The sequence below is a fragment of the Poeciliopsis prolifica genome, unplaced genomic scaffold, assembly GCF_027474105.1.
Source record: "Poeciliopsis prolifica strain line A6 unplaced genomic scaffold, Auburn_PproV2 SCAFFOLD004, whole genome shotgun sequence".
In the NCBI taxonomy this organism is placed as follows: Eukaryota; Metazoa; Chordata; class Actinopteri; order Cyprinodontiformes; family Poeciliidae; genus Poeciliopsis; species Poeciliopsis prolifica.
Window position 1 is genome coordinate 1,668,341 of NW_026562379.1, and position 20,419 is coordinate 1,688,759.

At 38.0% G+C, this 20,419-nt stretch overlaps 1 protein-coding gene across 2 annotated transcripts in view; it reads left to right on the forward strand.

The window, feature by feature from the left end:
- grik4 (glutamate receptor, ionotropic, kainate 4) overlaps positions 1–20,419 on the forward strand; it is a 323,313-nt gene that overhangs the window by 133,858 nt on the left and 169,036 nt on the right. For both annotated transcript variants that reach the window (XM_055028391.1, XM_055028392.1), the window contains exon 3: positions 16–149. In XM_055028391.1, the coding sequence (XP_054884366.1) occupies positions 68–149 (82 nt within the window). In that variant the 5' untranslated portion in view covers positions 16–67. The remainder of the gene's footprint in view (positions 1–15; positions 150–20,419) is intronic.

Consider the following 20,419-nt stretch of genomic DNA (forward strand, 5'->3'; position numbering starts at 1 on the left):
TGTATTTTTTTTTAGGTGGCTGTGACAGGGGCACACCCGGGGCAGGACCCATGAAGAGTCATAGAAGATGCTCACAGCCTGGGCGCTTCTGCTCTTCTTAGCCATGTGGGTGAGAAGCACCTCTGGTGGCCCGCTCTCCTTCAGAATAGGTAAGCTGCAAAACAAAATAGTAGTTATTTATTTCCTAGCATTAGTCGTCAGGGATTTTATGTGAAAGACGCCAACTAGGACATAAATTGTAAAGCGGAAGACAACACAAATGTGGTTCTCAAATGTTTTTACAAATATAAATCTTAAAAAGTGGTTTGAATTTGTGTTCTTGCCAGTGTATCAATATTTTATAGACTTGCATTTTGCTCCAATTGCAGCTGTGACTCCTTTGGGTTTTTTGTCTCTGCCAGCTTAGGACATATCGATTCTGAAATTTCTTTATTTTTCTTTGCAACATAGCCAAAGTTCAGTCAGACTGGATGGACGGTGTATGTCAGCTAGACCAGTTACAATAACATATTTTTTTCCTAAACTATAAATTGTCAGAAATGATCAGTAACGCTGTTATTTCGAGACTATTTGACGTCATATGTTGATAAAGGCATGAAAATAAGACTGATGAACCATAATTTTATCCAACATTTTATATATCCGAAATAAAAACACAAACACCAAAAATAATAAATAAAACAGCAATAAAAAACACACATAACCACAGTCATTAATAACATGGATTATGAAGTCTGTGGAAACAAAGTTGCCCTTCATAAATTATTAATCGTCAGAATGGAAACTATAGGTCTCATTTTAATTTATTCTGCAGTAAATTGATTAATTACTTATCGCTTAATGTCAACATACATTTTTAAGTCTTGTCACTGATTCTGAACTTAATTTATGTCTTTACCTCGACTGGTTCATTCTGATAGATGTTTTAATCTAAGCCATTTCATTGTAGTGCAGGCTGCGTGTTTATGGTTGCAGATTTTCCTCCAGTATTGGTGTATCGGTGTGTTTTTAGCCCCGCCTATCCTTCGCAACAACTTGGGCCAGCTTCCCACTTCCTGCTGCAGATAATGCATCCCCACAGCATGATGCTGCAGCCACCATGGATTTGAATTTCCAGAGATATTGTTTTGTTTGGTTTTGCTTTGTATATCGATGTTGGCTAGAGAACCTTCCTCCAAACGTTTGCTTTCATACAGATAGCTTGAGGTGCAAGGATTTTTCACCACTTTGTTTTAGTAAGAAGGAAGTTTCTTCTTGCCACTCATCCATAAAAGCCAGATTTGTGGAACGGATGATTAAAAGTTTCCCAGTCAAATTGCCTGAGCTGTTGATTATGGATTTTGATAGGTGGTATTACAGTTAGAAGCTGAATACAAATGAATGCCAACCTTTTAGAATTTTTTTTATATAATAAAAATGATAGCATTGATCTTTTCTTTTCATTTTCCATTTATGGACTACTTTGTTACTCTGTCACCTAAAATCCCAATAAAATACCTTATTTGTGTTTCCACCATGAAAAAAAAGTCGGCTGCAAGGTGAATGAATATTTTTGCAAGAGCATTTTAAGAAGACTAATTAGGCATGTGACCAGCAAAAACTCTCCCTTAATGGATAAATGACTAAGCAGCAAACAGAGTTGTTGATGACATTATAGAATAAACTTTAAGACTTCTTTCAAAGCGTCTGTCTCATACACCTCGCAAGACATTAGCTGTCTCATTGTGAAAGGAAAAACAACTCAAAAGAAAATATCTCAAAATCCACATGGGATACCCGTACTTCTGTATTTTGCTCAAAACATGTTGAAGAAATTTCATGAAGACGTCAGAAAAGTGTGTCAAAGTGAGATTTCTGTGACATGCTCTTCCTCTCCGAATCTGAACCGCTTCACTTAATGAGATATATTTTCAAAGCTTGGGAGCCAAAACAAACTTTTCAGTTTGAGGAAACTTCAGACGTTGACTATATAGTCTTTAGCACAAAATATTGGTGTTTTATGAAGCAGATATCGCCTTTAAGTTTAATTTTGAATGTTTAATGCAGTGGTGTTAAGTCTACAGAAACATTTTTGTTTCCTGGAAACCACAATCTCTTTTTTTTTTATTATTTTTATTTTATATTCTTCTAAAATATTCAGAGCAATGTAAATGTGACACCTTGTAAAAACTAAAACTGGTCACCATTTTCTTGGTTTAACAGTGTCCAGTCATTCTTTGGATATTTTTCAGTCAATCATGCAGGGGTATCATAATATATAAGAATATAATCAATATACATTTGTTTCCAGTCATATTTAACTAAAAATATTATGTTGTAGGACATCTTGTGGTCTACATAATCATCCTGCAGTGTACTGACTTGACAGCTGCTCAGCAGACAGTCAAGGGCATCCAGTTATTTTCTTGCATAAAGCCACATTGGGTCCAGAGACACGCTTGAATATTTCATACTTGAGCTATGAAGAAAAAGTACTAGACTGTTGCTCTGTGGCCCAAAGAGATCTCGTCAGATAAAAGTACATTTTGCAATTCATTCATTAGTTAAGGTCCAAAAATCTAAAGGAAATGTGGAAAGACACAGAACCAGAGTTGCATTCAGTGTAAAGTTTCATGAGTCAGTAATGATTTAGGGAGCACTGTCATCTCGTGGTCCAACATCTCTTCAAGTCCAGAGTAAACTCTGCTGTCCATCAAAAAATATTTGAGCATACTTCCCTTGCTGACCAGCTTTGTGGAGAAGCTGATTTCATTTTCTAGCTGTTCTTGCCATCTGCTTACGAAAGTACAATATCTGCTTTTGTCACCGTCATTGTGTTTGATCGGTCGGCAAACTGGCCTGACCTAAACCCCACAGAAGATCAATGTGGTATTGTTAAGAGGGAGATGGGAGGCACCAGGGCCAACGGTGCAGATAAGCTGAAGCCCTCTATTAAAGCAACCAGAGCTGTTTACTGAGATGGAACTGTATTTGCACTTGACCGTGTATAAATTGGTTTAGGTAATGCATAATTTTCAGAACTGGGCCATATATAGAGAACAAACATCTGATACAATATGACTAAGACTTCATCTGCAAAAAGCTTCAGCGAGTGTTCATTTATGTTTCTATTTGGCTTTAGTGGAAAGATATGTGCATTGCCTATAGAAAGAGTAATGGAAAGATTAAGATACATTTTCAGAATAAGCTTCATTCTGTAGAGAGCAGAGTTTGCCTTGTAGATTCAACCTATAAGAACAGTTCAGGAAAAACCCAAAGTCACACACAAAAACAAAATATTACAAGATGATTATAACTCCCTTAATCAAGAAGATAAAAGGAGTTATAACCTATACTTTACAGAATTACTGACTGAATCCAAAAATGTCCATTTTGAGATTTATCCTCTTCCTGATATCTTAATCAATTTTATTTAATCAAATAAACAAAATCTTCCTATGATGACATATAAATATGCACAAGCCAGGAAGTTTAAGCCTGAACACAAGCAGGTCTCCAAATGGACAATGCAAGACATACACTCCTGATCAAAATCTTAAGACCAGTCAAAAAATTGCAAGAATTTGCATTTTGCACTATTGAATCTTAAGAAGATTCTAAGTAGAGCTTCACAATGTTAAAAGAAAATATTAGTGCAAGAGACAAAAACATTTGAGCGGGGAATTTTCTGAAAACTGCATTTACACTCAAACATAATTTTTTCAGCTGATCAAAAGTTTAAGACCATAGTCTTTAAAAGCCAAAAGCTGTGCAAAAATCTGGATTCCATGTCATGTTCTATGAAGTCTTTACACTGTCAAGACCTCCAGATGGCAAAAGCAAAAAAGTTCACTGACTTTGAACGTGGCAGGATTGTTGAGCTGCATAAGCAAGGCCTCTCACAACGTGCCATTGCTGCTGAGGTTGGACGCAGTAAGACAGTCATTTTGCATTTTTAAATGATCCTGAGGGTTATGGAACAAAAAAGTCAAGCGGTAGACCCAAAAAAATTTCACCAGCTCTGAACCGCAGGATCCGATTGGCTGTCCGTCAAGACAAGGGACGATCCTCTACCCAAATTAAAGCCATTACTGGTGCCGACTGCAGCCCGATAACCATCAGACGGCATCTGCAAGGGAAGGGCTTCAGAAACAAAAAACGTCTTCAAAGGCCACGTCTTCTTCAACTCCACAGAATTGCCCGTTTGGACTTTGCAAGGGTGCACCAAACATGGGACATTGAAAGGTGGAAGAAAGTTGTCTTCTCTGATGAGAAAAAGTTTTGGCTTGATGATCCTGATGGCTTCCAACGTTACTGGCATGACAGGGAGATCCCACCTGAGATGTTTTCTACACGGCACAGTGGTGGGGGCGCCATCATGATTTGGGGTGCGTTTTCCTTCAATGGAACAATGGAGCTTCAGGTTGTGCAGGGGTGTCAAACAGCAGCTGGCTATGTGGAGATGTTGCAGCAGGCATCCCTCATGACTGAGGGCCCTCGTCTGTGTGGTAATGATTGGGTTTTTCAACAAGACAATGCTGCAGTTCACAATGCCCGCCTGACAAAGCAGTTCTTCCAAGAGAATAACATCACTCTTTTGGACCATCCTGCATGTTCCCCGGATCTAAACCCAATTGAGAACATTTGGGGATGGATGGCAAGGGAAGTTTACGAAAATGGACATCAGTTCCAGACAGTGGATGCCCTTCGTGAAGCCATCTTCAACACTTGGAGCAATGTTCCCACTAGCCTCCTGGAAACACTGGCATCAAGCATGCCTAAACGATTGTTTGACGTCATCAACAAGAATGGTGGAGCTACTCATTACTGAGTCCTTTTTTTGGCACTTTGATTTCTGTTTTGGGGGGTTTTGGAGGTTTTTTGAGCTATGGTCTTAAACTTTTGATCAGCTGAAAAAATCATGTTTGAGTATAAATGCAGTTTTCAATTAATTCCCCGCTCAAATGTTTTTGTCTCTTATGCTGATTTCTTCTTTTAACATTGTGAAGCTCTACTTAGAACCTTCTTAAGATCCAATAATGCTAAATGCAAATTCTTGCAATTTTTTGACTGGTCTTAAGATTTTGATCAGGAGTGTACCAGCAGTTTGGTTACAAAGAGGCCTAAGGTCCAAAAAGACAATATTTCTGAGTGGCCATCATAAAACTGTAGTCTCAGTTCCATAGATAATGTTTAGGCAGAGCTGAAAGGTACGTTGGGTCAAGGACACGTCATAAAGCTGGCCAGCTGCACCAGGAGAAATGGACCAAAATGTTACTAGGATAATCTTGTGAAAGCACTCTAGAATGTTTTAATCAAGTAAATAAAAAATATCTGTTCTACAAAAAAGGAATATATAAATACATTTCTGACTATTTAAAAAAATGTGCCTCATCATTTGAGTAAGAAAAAAGCAATGCTTTGGTTACCTCAAAGGATATAATACAAAATGTTTATTTAGATTTAATGTCAAACAGTCATAAGAAAAAGATTGTGTTTTACATTTAAAAATATGTTGTAGATTGTGTCGGATAGCTGAAAACACCTTAAGATGAAAGTTTAAATTATTGTTTTATTACTTAAAACTAGATTTAATCAAATAAAATAAATTAATATTTCTTTGGTGCGTGCTTCCTGGCGTCATTAGCGCTCAGCATCGTCAAGCTAAGTAGTTTTTTTCCAAAGACATATTCTGATCAAATTAGTGTATAAGAGCTGTTGCAAAGCTCTTCTGATCTTTAAGTCTCCTATTGTACCAGAAGAATGTTTATCCTTCCATTATTTCAAATGTTAACAGAACTGAGTCAGAACATGCTGTCACTTCTCAACAGCATCAACATTTTCTTATTTCTGAAAAGAACACTTTTATCACTCAGTAGATTTCTCTCTGTCTGCTCGCTCTCAGCTCTGCTTCTGTGTAATACTGTTTGCAGACTGCCACACAGTGCTTTCAAACCACTTTGTGCTTTCTGAAAACAGCTCAAACCCACAGGTTTCTTATATGAAAACACCAAGAACAAATCATTCCGTTGGATTTCGAATGTTTGCTGGTTCATGAGCAGCAGCTTCACTCTTTTGTTTACCTTCACTATTCATCACCAGCCCCTGTCTGACTGTATTAATTCAGCTCTACAGCAGCGGCGGTTGTTTTTCTCCTTCCTGCTACATCATTGATGGATAATTAGCTGCCTGGCTTGTTTTTTTCTCCTTTTTCTCTAATGTCATCTCTGCACATCACCCAGCTTGTTGCCAGTGCACCTTCATTACGAGGCATAAATATGCCAGCAAAAGGCACATATTTCAAAGTACACTGGGACACACAAACAAATGTGTAACCCTCTGTAACAAAGACTCCCCTCTGCCGTTTGTGCTTTTGTAGATGGTATTTAGCATGGCTTTCCCAAGAGTCCTGCCTGGCTGGCATAATGTCACTGTCTGGCCTTCACTGAATGTGACGGCGCCAAAAACAACCTCCCACCTCTTCCACATTACCCCAAGGACCTTCCAGAGGCCAGCAGCAAGATCAGTGTGGTTGGGCTCGTTGTCTTTGCTTTGGTGGCAAATCCATTGATTTAAATTGAAAATGACAAACTTCTATTCATAAATAAGTCACTTTGAACATGTGATCCACGGTGTCCATGTTAATTTATAGAACTTTTACAGATTGATTTCAAATTTTTATTGAGCATACGGAAAAAAAGAGAAACTGAATTTGATGGAATTTTTTTTGATAGACCATCACAAAGTAGTGTGTAATTTAGACATGTTAGCAAAAGGAAACATTACATAATTTCTGTTCAGCCTGATTTACTCTGATACTCCAAAATGAAATCAGTGTTGGTCAGTCCACCTACATATAACCAGCTTTTGTGAAGGCTTCAGAGGTTAGTGAGGTCACATTAGAAAAAAAAAAAGCATCACAAAGACCAAGGTACACAGCAGACAAGTCAGAAATAAAGTTCTGGAGAAGTTTAAAACTAGGCCAGAATGTAAAACAATGTGAAACATCTCAGAGCACTGTCCAGTCCAACATCTAGGAAAGGTGCAGCAATCCCATGAATATTTGGGTGTCCACCTTACTTGCAGGCCAGGTTGGAAAAGCATTAGTTAGAAAAGAAACCAAGAGGACCGTGATAATGTAGAGGAACTTAGATCTGCAGCTCAGGTTGGAGAATATTTTGGCTGGTAATGTTAATCCTTTATCATGCATTTCACAAATCTAACCCCTGCAAAAGACTGACGGGAAGCTTAAATCGGGTCTTAAAGAAGGCTTAATGTAGGGAAATAAGCCCAAAATCAGTCTTTTTGACCAACAGGTGAAACATTATTTGTAACAAAGAAAAATACCCCATAGTGTGATCTGGGTGGGGATAGTAGCATCATGCTGAGGATAAGGCTTTCTCCTTCAGCATAATGCTGGCCAGAAGGCAGATTATCAGATATTAGGGAAAACGGATTGGGTAAACCGTGATACCTGTATATAGAGGAACAACACCCCTAAAAAAAAACCTCTAAACCTACAATGAGAAGGTTTACATTTAATTATATTTATATTGGAATGATTTTATACCTAAACATAAGAGAGAAATAGTGCAGATACTTAAAAGAGAAATTATACGACACACTGTATTCAACCTGACTGAATGCAAGGTACTTTGCAAAAGATAATATAAAAAAAATGTAGTCTTTGAATGTAGAAAACTGGTATACACTCCAAAGAAACTTGCAGCAATAATTGAACCATGCGTCATGTTCTTTCCACTTCACAATTATTCACTATTTTGCAGCCGTTTACCAAATTAAATCATAATAAAAATACATTAAAGTTTGTGGCTGTAAACTATGTTTTGGTACATTAGTACTGGATTGTATGGCTTGTTAATTACAGTCAATAGTTTCAAAATTCTGAATTGAAAAATGTTAACTCAAACTATTCATGGAAGAAACTGAACTCCGTAAAATTATGAAAAAATCCCAGATCAACACCATATGGTGCAGCTTGTTTTTGTTGGTGGTATCACCACGCCCCATTCGTTAAATGAAGTAGTTTCTACTGCTTAATTTGATCCAGTCAGCAAAGGGTGCTTCTTTTGCTAATTTGGAGAAAATATTCCTCCGCTCACACATGATCACTGCCTTAAGCTGATGTCTGTTTTTTCTGCATACGGGGAGGGAAAACTTGGGCAAATAGACTGGAAAATCAGACATGATCCTTCATTAGAGCTGGATGCATCAGGCACCCTGTCTCGACTCCATAAACACGTTCTCGCGCAGACATGCTTTGCATCTGTCCTGTTCAATAACAGAGTGTAAGAGCCAATTATAAGCTGTTCCTAAATCAAAGGCAGTAGGGGGTTTCACTGGAGACGGGCTCTTTTTTTTTCTTCTTTTTTTTATTACCATTTCACAGCCTTTATTGAATTCAACCTAATAAGAAAACAGGTGGGTGCAGATTGAATTCTCTAAATTGATCACACTGGTTTTAGAATTATGTATATTTAAATTTTCCACATTCAGACAACATTAATACTTTGTATGAAAAAATGCTGTGTTTATAACCAAATAGAATACAAATTGACTTTTATTTAAATAAAGAAAAAATCTAATTTCTCAAAACAAAAAAAAAAGCTTGTTAAATACCAAAGCACATTTGAAGCATTAATCAAACTATTAGAACAGGTAAGACAACACTGAGAAACAACTCTGCAATGCAAACATAAAGGTTTTGGTTTTGGTACAAAACCTTTACGTTTCCACTAGAAAGCTTGAGATGTGAATTGAAATTATTTAGTCATTTCCTGCGTTTGCCCCAAAGAATGAAATAATTTAATTTGCCAGATTGATACTGAAAAATCTATTTTAATCTTTATCATTTGCAGTCAACTGATATTTTAAATAAATTATAGACTATAATTACAGACATGTTTAAGCAATGCAGAGTAATAAGACCTTTAAATTATCACATGAACACAGCAGTGCACACACCGTCAAATCCTCAAACTCGTACTACAATTACTTTGCCTAAGGCTTGTTAGCCTGAAATGCTCGTATTTATTTATTGTATTCACCTTACTAATAAAATTAAAAAAAGATAGCTCGAGGACTACCCGGACTCCTGGAGAAGCTGCTAAGTAACTGGCACCGTAGGAAGAAGTCGGACAAATCAACCTGTGCCTCTTTGCTCTGTTTTCCACTCTCAGCGGGAGGAGATGATGGAGAATCCTCAGTGGGCTGAATTCAATTCGCTTCACCTCCACTGCAGCAAATGCTGAGCCATCTTTACCGGCTCCTTTAGGAGAGACGACGTTTGAGCTGTTGGACTGGGATTCAGTTTCTTTTGAGATAGATATTAGAACTGGAAAGCATGCTGGTAATAAGAGTCACAACAAGAGTCATTACACCCCCCATTGTGCCGTAAATAGAGAGGACACACTCTAACCTCTAACTGCCGGTTGCCACTCTGAGTTACCCAAGAAAACATCTTTCAAGTTATTTGCTTCTGGTTTATTTCCTCCAACTGTGTGAGGATTAAAAACTTATTTGAATGAAGCATCGCTATCCACGGCAGGATTTAACAAAACTATTTTTGAGTTTAAGAAAACCAAACAAACATGCATATTCCTCTGGAATATTGCACACCTTTTGCAAGGTTGTTAATGCCTGTGACCATTGGATGAGAGGGAAGGTTTGATAGGTCACCAGTCCATGCCAGTGGCACACACACACACAAGACAAACAGTTGTGCATTATCATACTGGCACCTCTTTCATTTTAGAGTGATCAAGCATGTGGCGACAGTGAAAACAAACACCTCACTTGTAACATTAAGAAACCTCCAGCAGAACCAAAACCTGCTGGAAACAACCATCTAGTTTGACCTGCTGCAAGTGTTGGGAAATGTAGGGTGAAAAGTGATTAAACCGGCACAAATCAGTATGTGTTTTTGTTTGATTTTTTTTTTTTTATTTGGTGAAACTCCCTGCATGTTTTCTATACTCTGCTTGCATAGCCTCAACTTATGTGACATGCCAATACAGAGTCAGGGAGCTATCTTATTCCTATCCTATTTGAGGTCTGTTTTTAGTAGAATAGATGTTGCTGTAAAGCAGCAATTACAACAAAATAAGGAAAGGAATAGTTTCCTAGATGACATTATAAAGTAAGAAGGATCATATTTTCCTTCATTTTATATTCAATATTATTAAATATAAAATTGAATACATAATTCAATATGATCCTCATGGTTTAGCTAGGAGTTGGAAACTATATTTTAAGAAAAATTAAGTTAAAAATTTCTGGTTTTATGATTTTAAAGCAAATAATGATATCAGATCATAACTAAACAAAAAAACAGCATACATGTGCTACAAAATCATTTTGTATGTTGAGTGGTATTTGTTCAGCGATTTTTTTGTGTGAGCTTTTGTTTGTTTTGTTTTCTTTTAACTTCTTCCAGGCACTGACAGCCTGGGTGGCTCGATGCAATGGTGTCTTGGAGCGTAATTAGCCTTGCTGAAGTAATGTCCACCAGTCAGCAGCACTGCACTGTCAATTCCCTCAGTTGTGCTCTCTCAGTGACTTATTAAGGCCAGCTGCAAGAGCCACCGCAGCTGAGTCACTGCACCCTTTCCTCCAGTCAGCTTCATTCTGCCCCCATTCGCTCTAATTTCAAATGGCATCTATGAACTCATTTAACTTTCTGTGAAGAGCAGGCAAGATGGCATGTTGGGTGGGAAGGGCTGAATTATGTCCGAGGAAAGCTCCTCAGGATGGCCAGTTGTGGGCTCCTCAGGTAAAATGTTTAGGTAAAAAATGTTTCTCAGAAAATGAAGGTTAAAGCAGAGGCTGGCGTCCCAATAAAGACCCCGGGGAGCAGACCTCATAATTATTCTCCTGGCTTTTAATTATTCGGCCATGTGCTGCTTGACTCATTAGTTTGATGACACGCCAACATGTGTATTCACAGAGTTGAATCTGTGGGGAATATTTGAGATCTTTGTTTTTTTAGGTGACCACCTGTTACATGAGACGACACCCTATTTTTATAAATTATTTTTCATCATATCGTTCAGATACCAGAGCAGATAATGAGGATGAATCTGAAGGAAATGAAGCTTAATTATCCAGCAGCATTTGTGCCTGCAGGCCAAACATCCTTTATTACAACTCAGTCACCTAATTTAAAATTGTTTGTTTAGGATTTTTTGGGGGGGAGAAGGCTTTGTATTTGGAGCAGAATGGAGTCCAAATGCATGCAGAGACAAATCTCCCCCATGGGGTCTAAATGAATTGAGGCAAGATTATGACTAATCTCTAAGGTTTTAATTACCGGGACAGGTGCTGGGACCAATCGTTTATTTAATGCCAGAAATGGACAGATCAGAATGATTTTATACAATTATGCACAGTTTTTTTTCCCCCCCTTTACTGCGGAGCTTACTGCATAAATTATGCAGCAGATCTGATAAGTGTGCAGATACAGCAATCGTGTATGTGTGTGCACTTTTAATCTCACACCCGAACAGAACATCTTCAATCACTGTAACCTCAGTGGAGCTCATGAAGACAAATTCAAATATGCGCCCGTTTTCCTCCGTGAACCTGCACTTTATATGCACAACAACTTCTCTGCCATACACAGACAGAAAAAAATTGGTACTTAAATTATTAACAAACTAATTACAAGCTGCAGGGTTATGTTTGTGGATGCGTAATGGAGCTTGTCTCCTGTTGAGCTGGAGCCTGTGAGCGTAGTTTAAAGTCAACGGCATTAGAGTTTGAAGATTATTACCGTATGCTGCGGTGGTATGGAATGAAGGTCATTAAAATGGCATATTTGGACCTCAGTTGAAAGGAGGTTGGTGGCTCGCGTGGTTTCAAATGCAGTAAACATGAGAACAGTGACTCCCATTGGAAATATTAAATGTTGGCCTGAAAAAGAGAGTTCATATTCATCAGGAAACACAAATGAATGCCTCTGATAGCTAGCTTCAAAATGGAGTTTTAAAGTAGAACTGTTGGGCTTCTGAAAAGTATGTAGATTGCTTTGCACTCAATACTTAGTTGGGCATCTTCTTGCATGAATTACTGCACCAATGCACCACATAGAGGCCATCACCCTGTGGTGGTGTAATGAAAGCACAGATTGCTTTGAAAGCTGCCTGCAGGTCATCTGCCTCGCTGGGTCTGGTGGCTCCCATTTTCATCTTTACACCAGCCTATAGATTTTCTAAGACGTCCAGGTCAGTTTGCTGGCCAATGAAAAACACCACAGTCACTGAACCAGCTTTTGGTACCTGTTTTGGTGTGAGCAACTGCCAAGTCCTACTAGATTAGAAGATAAAATCAGCAACTCCATACAGTTTGTCAACAAAGGGAAGCATGAAGTGCTCAAGAATGTCCTTGTGGACGGCTGCATTGACTTTGGACTTCAGAAGAACCATCACTGACTGTAGTGTTACTTCATAAAGTCCCCTGTGAAAGTATTTTGATTTGAAAAACATATAGCCTTTATGACTCTTAAGAATACTTAAAAATGTTACTAAATGTTATACATTGTATTTCTTATATGTGCATTTCTCAAAGAAAAATTCTAGATCCAGATAATGCATCCCTTATGATACAAAAATGCTTTACATATTCCCAAAACATAGCATAAATGTGCATAATATAGGGGTAAAGGAGCAAGAAGAGCAAATAGGTGAAATGGGATTGAGCCTGGGCATTTTTAATTCTTTATGCCACACTGACTTCAGGAAGCAGCACGTATTTCTTCTTTTACTCGGTTTATTTTTAATTCACCGCACGTTTGCACCTCCCAACAGACAAGGACATCAATTTTCTCTGCGAAGCAGATGTGTTTGTGCTGCATATCTTGGTTCTCCTCCTCCATTAAAGCCCATGCTTTGTTGAGAGAGCACTTTAAAGAAAATTAAAGCAGATGATCTGATTATTCATGATTGATTCCATCCCAAACTTATTGTGATTTATTTCCCCTATTCTAAGCCATCTTTTTCCACCTGCAGACTGTCTGCACCACTGCTGTGTTAATGCCTTTGGTTTCAAAACTATTGAACACGTGTTGCCAGGCCAACTGTGAACTCATGCCCTGATGCATGAAAATGTTGTTGTAACTGCTACAAATGCTATGCCTTTTGTCCTGTGCTGAGCTATTATTTCCTGGCAGTGAGCAGAGAAATAACAGCTTTGTTGACTTGGTTTTGATTAGTGCAGAACAAAACTACATCAATGACGTGCTCACATAATCACAAACTGGCTCATGCTTTGTATATGTTTTGCATAAATAGAAATCCACGCTTCACTTCTTAACTGCATGGCCTACACACTTTTCATCACTGGTCAGCTTGATAGTCTTTTGCAAGTTAAAAAGCTTATCTGTTCTTCCAAATTGCAGTTTTTAAAGAGTGAACTTCAAAGCCTACTGTTTTTTTTTAAACCAACAATTAGCTGAAAATTTGGTTTAGGTAATTAATGTATTAACTTCAATCTTGATTTCTCTGAGGGAAGGAAAAAAACTTGGAGGCTGCAAAATACTTGAGACTGAGGTTTAAGGATCACAGCCAAACACCACGATGGGCTCCAAATATCAAACATAAAGCCAGAGCTGCAAAAAATGGTTTGGAAGAAAGAGTAGTGTTGTTTTTGAGTAATCCAGTCAACATTCAGATCTAAATACAATTTGGAACCTGTGGAAAACTGGTGAAAGCTGATACTCATATATGATGTCTGTCTAATCTGTTTTAAGAAATTTTGTAAAGAAAATGATGGAAAACTTTTATTCTTTAGATGTACAGACCTTGTAGAGGCATGCCCAAGAAGTCTTCTCAATGTCATTTCAGTAAAAAAAAAAATATAGACTTTGTTTTCTGTAAGACACATTGACGTTTCTGGTTATAGTATGACAAACAAAAACCTAGGTGTATGAACATTTTTATCAAATCACCCTCTGCTACTGCTTCTTTCTCTTTTTAGCTACTTTAAGCATTGAAATCCTGAAAAACACAAATAGGGAGGTTCAGCCAACTGGCTACAAAGTGGAGCAAAACCAGCAAAATAGAAGCAGACGAAGAAAGAACAAAACTTTAATGACACTGACCTTCAGAAATCAACTTTATTTCTAAAGTCAGTAGTGTTCTGCTATTAAAGAGGTTTTTAGTACTGCAATTTTTTTTCTCTTCCCACATTCACAATAAAAGAGGGAATACAAAGTAAAATTATTGTGACAATGAAAATGTGACAATGAAAGTGTTGGTGGAAGAGATTAACACCAAATAAACTCTCCTGCTGGTACTTACCGTAGTAGCTTCTGTCTTTTCTGAGTAAGCAGAAGATCTAGAGCAGCACACATGAACAAACCAACATAGTTGAATCAGCTTTTCATTTGTCTCGGCAGTAAGTGATTGGGTCAGCATCAAACTACGTCAAATAGACATCCTGAATGCAGTTAGCAAAATCCTCACTTCTTAATGTATGCTTGTTTTGTCTTTTTTTCTTCTTCTTCTTTTCACTTTCTTCTCAAACATGTCAATACTTTGTTGAGGTAGCTGTGACATGTTAAAAATTGACTGATGTTCTCAGACAATTTTGTAAACTTTCTGTTTCTGTGCAACTGGAATGTATGAAATCTAAAGCCACAATGCACAAACTCATATGAGACAAATAGCAAATTTTAAAAATGTTTTCTTTTAAATTGCCAAGGATGTTGACACATTTCATGTCTGTGTTTGAAGAACTGAAGTCCAACATATGGAACAACTTCATAATAATCCAATCTAATATCAGCAAAGTATGTGAGTCGCACCATTATGCAAAACCATGTCTCTTGGTGATTTTTTTTTTTTTGTGCTCAACATTTAGCAGGAGTTTTGCAAAAGTTTTTTTTCAGGAAACTGAAATATTCCTATTCTGCTGAACTCTTTGTGGTTCCAGTTTCCAGCTTTGTTTTTTCTCTGTGCAAGGATGATCGTTTGATGCTAAAGCTGAAAACTGATGGCACAAATGCTGAAGTTAAGACATGAGGCTGGATCGTTTTACAGAGTTTGAAGAGGATTTGCTTTATTACAACACAAAAACACCAATAATGGTTGAGATTAGAGTTGTGATGAGAAAGAGCATTGTGCTAAGACTGTTCAGTCTCATCGACCTAAGCCGGCAGCTGTGGGTTTTTTTTTTGTTTGTTTTTTTATTGTTTTTTTCCTCTGACTCGCTTTGGTCTCTAAGGTGCGTTAAGAGAAATAACAAACCCTCTGACTTCTGCTGTTTTTCCCCACTAATTTGGACTAGTCAATTCCTCTTCCACAGCAGTGCTTATTACTGTGGAACTGTTGGGAGTAAAGTGTTTCCTCCAGCGCACCAAAAGACTCTAGCTGCCACTTTTCACTTATCAGGAGATTCACAGACGTTTTCACAATTTCTCTCTCTCCTAGTCTCCTCCAATATTAGATCTCTGACTGATTTGCAGAAATCACTGAGGCAATAACAGACACATAATCCTCTTTTGAAAGCAGAAGTGTGGCGATTGATCAAGAGGACCACATAGATCTCCTGAGAAGAGTAAGTCCATGCTTGGACATTCCTGTCACTTCCCACCTCCTTAGATTAGTTGCTCAAAGTGTTTGGTATTTTCTCAGACGGATAACGATATCACAGTTATTTTTAGCAATTTTATATTTTTAGCATAATTTTATATGTACTGATATCTCACCCTCTCTTCACCTGTATGAGTATGTTTAGCATACACATGCACACGCCAACATGACCACCCTTCCTCCATGGGAAGAATGCCCACTTTTTAACTGACACCACATTCTGCCAGTCCTTCACCATTATGCCTCAACTTTGATCATGGATCACGGTGAAGAGTTTGGCGAGCCCTCAAAACCTTTTCTTTTTGCAGGCCAGACCTTGAGTATGTGCCATTACAGACGCTTGGCAAAGCCATCGGTTGCTTTTGCCTTGAGCACCAGTGCTGGCCAAACAGATGCTGGTGAACGTGAGCTTTTTACTTTGTGTCTGCATCAGTGTGCGCTCATACTTCCAACTAACTCATCCAGTTATCTGTGCAAACGTCTGTTGCACTTGATGTTGCGCTTCTTACATTTTATGGCCATGTGGTGGTGGTAAAGTCAGCCACTTTTGCTTTTCTTTTTCCAAAATAATAGCAACGGCTGCTTGCCTAATGGCTTCATAACCCTGAGAGAAAATACAGATATGGTGTTTACAAATTTAAGACCTTTGTGTGTGATGTGAGCACAGACAGCAGCAAAACTCTTTTTAATGTGGTCCAGAAAAATTAAGCTAACAGACTAATGCAACCCTTTTCACATTTACTTTAAATAAAGTTGATTACAAATTTAAGGAACCTCTACTTAGCAGTCCATGACTTGCTTAATCCAAAAAAATCACTGTTAGAGAAGTGTTGTACCCTGTTTTATGTATTCACAGCAATAAGAGACACTTGGGCTGCTCTTTCTTTGAATCATTTTCCGGCTGGGCTGCACTAATTTGTTTTTGACAGTCAATGAATTTCATCGGAAAGAAAAAATAAAACCAAAACATGTTTAACAAGATGAATAATTGTTCCGGTACCAAAAATGTTTCAAGACTTTTATACATTGTTTTTGAAAATCTTGCATCAGTGAAAAATTCAACCTATGAAAATGTAAGCAAGGTGGCAACTACCTGTGTATATGAGCCAAATATGAAGAAAACAATTCAACGTAGAGATCAATTGGATAAGACTAAATAGTGACCTTTTGACTAAACTCTTTACTGGTGTGAAAGGATTAAATTTCTATTGATAATTGCTGAACAGTGATATTTTTCATCTGTTGCAATCAGTTCCAATTCTTTGAGACTGGAAGCCCTCCTTGCCATCTCCCTCCACAAAACATCAAGGAAAAATGAATGAGATACTTGTACCCCATATCTGCCTGGGTCAGAAAAAAAAAAAAATTCTTGAAGTAAAGAATGAAACAAAGAGATAACTTGTACTACTTTAATGAAGATCAGATCAGGTGGCAATACAAAAGCACAGAAAAACACATTAAGAGTTACAAACTTGGCTGTTATAAGCACTGTCCGGGCAAAATTAAACACTCTGACATAAACATAGCAAGGACTTCAGGACAGGGTTGCAGGGCGTCAACAGCCTACAGAGACAGACTATTTCCACTGTCCAGCCAACTGTGTTATTAACTCGCGCTGCAGTGAATCAATTGACAGGACTCCATGTTTCACTGTGTATGTTCGCACTTGGCTTTTCTCCTTTTTTCGCTTCTCTAAGTCCCCCCTGACTGTTCAGGGTCAGTGGAGGCTTGTCCCTCTTGTTTTCCTCCTGTCACCTTTCCTCAGGTTTCACAGAGTTTTGTCCCTGAATCTTTATTACTTTGTATCACTTGTAGACATGCACACGCTCAGTCGCAACAGGGGCTGTTTTTAGCATCATGCGTTGTTTACCTTGGCAGATCTTTGGGGATCTCTCAGTTAGCATTAGCTCTCTTATTCTGTTTACAAGAAAACAGTTTGTGACTGCATGAAAAATAATGCATGCTGTTCCTGTACTCAGACCTTGTTTTTGGAAGTGCACAAACTACAGCTGCTGTGTTCACATTAGCCAGCCTCTAGAGCTTTATGAGTCCCAGATGATGTATAGTCAGTATAGGTTGTATAATAAGGTAATAGTGAATTTGGCTGAATCACCAGACAGTAGGGGGTATGCAACAACATTGTGCCAGGTTAAGCAAAGATCATGAAGTACAGAGGTTAGATAGAGGGAGATGCAGGAACATATTTATTAAAAGTTATTTGCTGTTCTAAGAGTTTTATTAAACCAGGTTTTGTGGTTCTAATTATCATGAAATACAGTTTCTCTCTTCTCCACAGCCAAATAATTTTAAATGTTGTTGTTTATTCCTGAGATACCTCGTCCTGCTTTTTTTTATACATCAGCATTTCTATGTTCCCACCTCTCCTGTTCATAATCTTTAAGAAAGTTTCTAAAGCCTCCTAAGAAGCGTTAAGTTGCCCTGAAGCCCTGTTGGAATCTGACACACCATCCTGTTTTCACGGTTTCGCTTGTCTCTGTGTTTGACACCATGCTTAATCCATTCAAACTCATCATGCATAATGCTAAATATTGATTTCTTTTGAATCCTTGCTGCAGGCATTTTAACGTTTTGTCCGTTTTGTGTTTGTGCTAGTATCTGCTGTTGCTGCAGCTTGGCTTTAAAGACTACAACAAATAAGAGAAGAGAACAGCAGGCGGTAACTTCAAACAGAATCAAGTTTATTTCAGTTCAGTGAAATAAATAATGTGATTTAGTTTTTGTCTGCAATGTGTAGAATGCATGTATGACATGGAAAACCACAAGATAAGCAGAACCAAAATATCAGATGCCATTATAGCAAACACCGTTATCAAGAGGAGTCGCCGTCTTCAGGCAGGAGCAGCTCTTTACAGGTTTAGACACTTCAGGCCTGTCTGTGTCTCCTGCCACTGATTGTAGCATCCAGTCGAAAAACAAAAAAATATAGGTCATCAAAAAGGTAATGGTTGATGACTTTCAGAGGTTAACCGATGCTATATTTTTTCAAATCACAGGTTTGCTGCTTTTTCACTGTGCAGTAGTAGGGTAAAGTGATTGGGTTAAAGCAGTAGCTTACTTTTCTTTCTGTAGCATCAAGTGGTAGAGATCATTCATGTGGGTCCTTGACTTTTTTCCCTGTCCTATTCCTAAAATATACGCTGTCACACTTCAAAGGGTTAATCAATCAGTTGGAATTTAAAAGTATATTCAAGTTTCACATCATCTCCTTTTTTTCTTTTAATTGTGTTCCTATAGCTAAAAACCTATTTATACAAAAAAAATCACAAACTAAATGCCACAGAAGACATTTAGGTGATTCAGTTTGAAATACATTGTTGTGAAACAGAATTTGCCTCCTTACATTTCTTTTGTTTTTGCATATTGGATATATATAAATACAAAAAACAGCTTTTCTACTATATATATATTTTTTAAGAAAAGCAGTGATTCAAACCATATAGATTGCACTTCTTTTTCCAGCCTCGGCGTCATGGTTTAAAATGTGCAGGTGGGATACAAGAAGAGCAACATGTCAGAGGTAACAGATTGATATCCAGCACAGATCTGCGCTGATAGTCTTGAAGGGCCTAAAGAGCCGTGCTACTGTGACTTTCATTGTGATGAATACTTTCTCACTCGTCGACATTTGCTCTGTCCCTCACTGTCCCGTTCATATTCTGATGAAAAGTCAATATTTCATGTACAGCGGCAATCAGTCAGTATGAGAACATAGGACCACATGCCAGTTTGCATTAGACAGTGAGGAATAAAGAAGCTGAGGGGGAGGGACACAGTGTCTGAAAGGTTATTCATTACTGTATCCCATGAAACCTCTTTATCAGTTCAAGTTGTTGTGTGCCTTAGAATAGGCGGTCTGAAAGCCGGTGCGATGATGTGGATTACACTCCCTGACTCTAGCCGGAGCCCCTGTGGCCTGGGGAGACACATTTCCTCCCACCACAATATCAGAGTCCAGCATGCCATCCAAAACAGTGACTAACACTGTACAGCCTTAATCGTAGATTCTTTTATAGTAGTGGTATATTAAAAGCCATGGACTATGAAAATGTGAGAGTAGAATGGATTTTGAATGAAGTGCTCTGATTGACAAATAGCTGCTGTGGTATGTTTGCTCTACTCACCTTTAAATCGGTGACAGTCCTGAGCTGTTGTGCTGTATCCTGTGTGCCAAAACACAGATGTTGACAGGGGCGATTCTAGGATTTGACATTTAGGGGTGTGTATATATATATATATATATATATATATATATATAATATATATATATATATATATATATATATATATATATATATATATATGACTTGGCAGATAGCAGCCAAAAGTCAAAGCAAAAAACTACAAATTAAACCGCACCTAAAAGCATTTGAACAGTAGAAGAGGTGATAGTGGAGATAACTGTTATAAAATCCAGTTAATTAAAAATGTTTGGCTTCTTTGCCACAAAGCTTCGGCTTTAGGTCAGTGTTTATCCAAATAGTAGTTCCTACTTTTCCAGCGCCAGTTCTGTGAAACATCGGTGTCCACAGTCTGTGCTCGAGGGTCAGGAGTTGGCATGATTTAGTTCTCGCCATAGTTCAACAGAGCTGAATCAAATAATGGCTCATTAGCAGGGCTGGGCAGGACATTGGCATGCTGAGGATGCAGTTACTACCAGGAAGCTGTGAGTGAACCACAATTGTCTCTGGCAACAGCCTTGGAACCATGTTGGTTGAAAAATCCAGCAGTTTTTCTCAGGTCAAGTTTACCAATAATAATAATAATAATAATAATAATAATAATAATAATAATAAATAAATGAAAACCCTGCC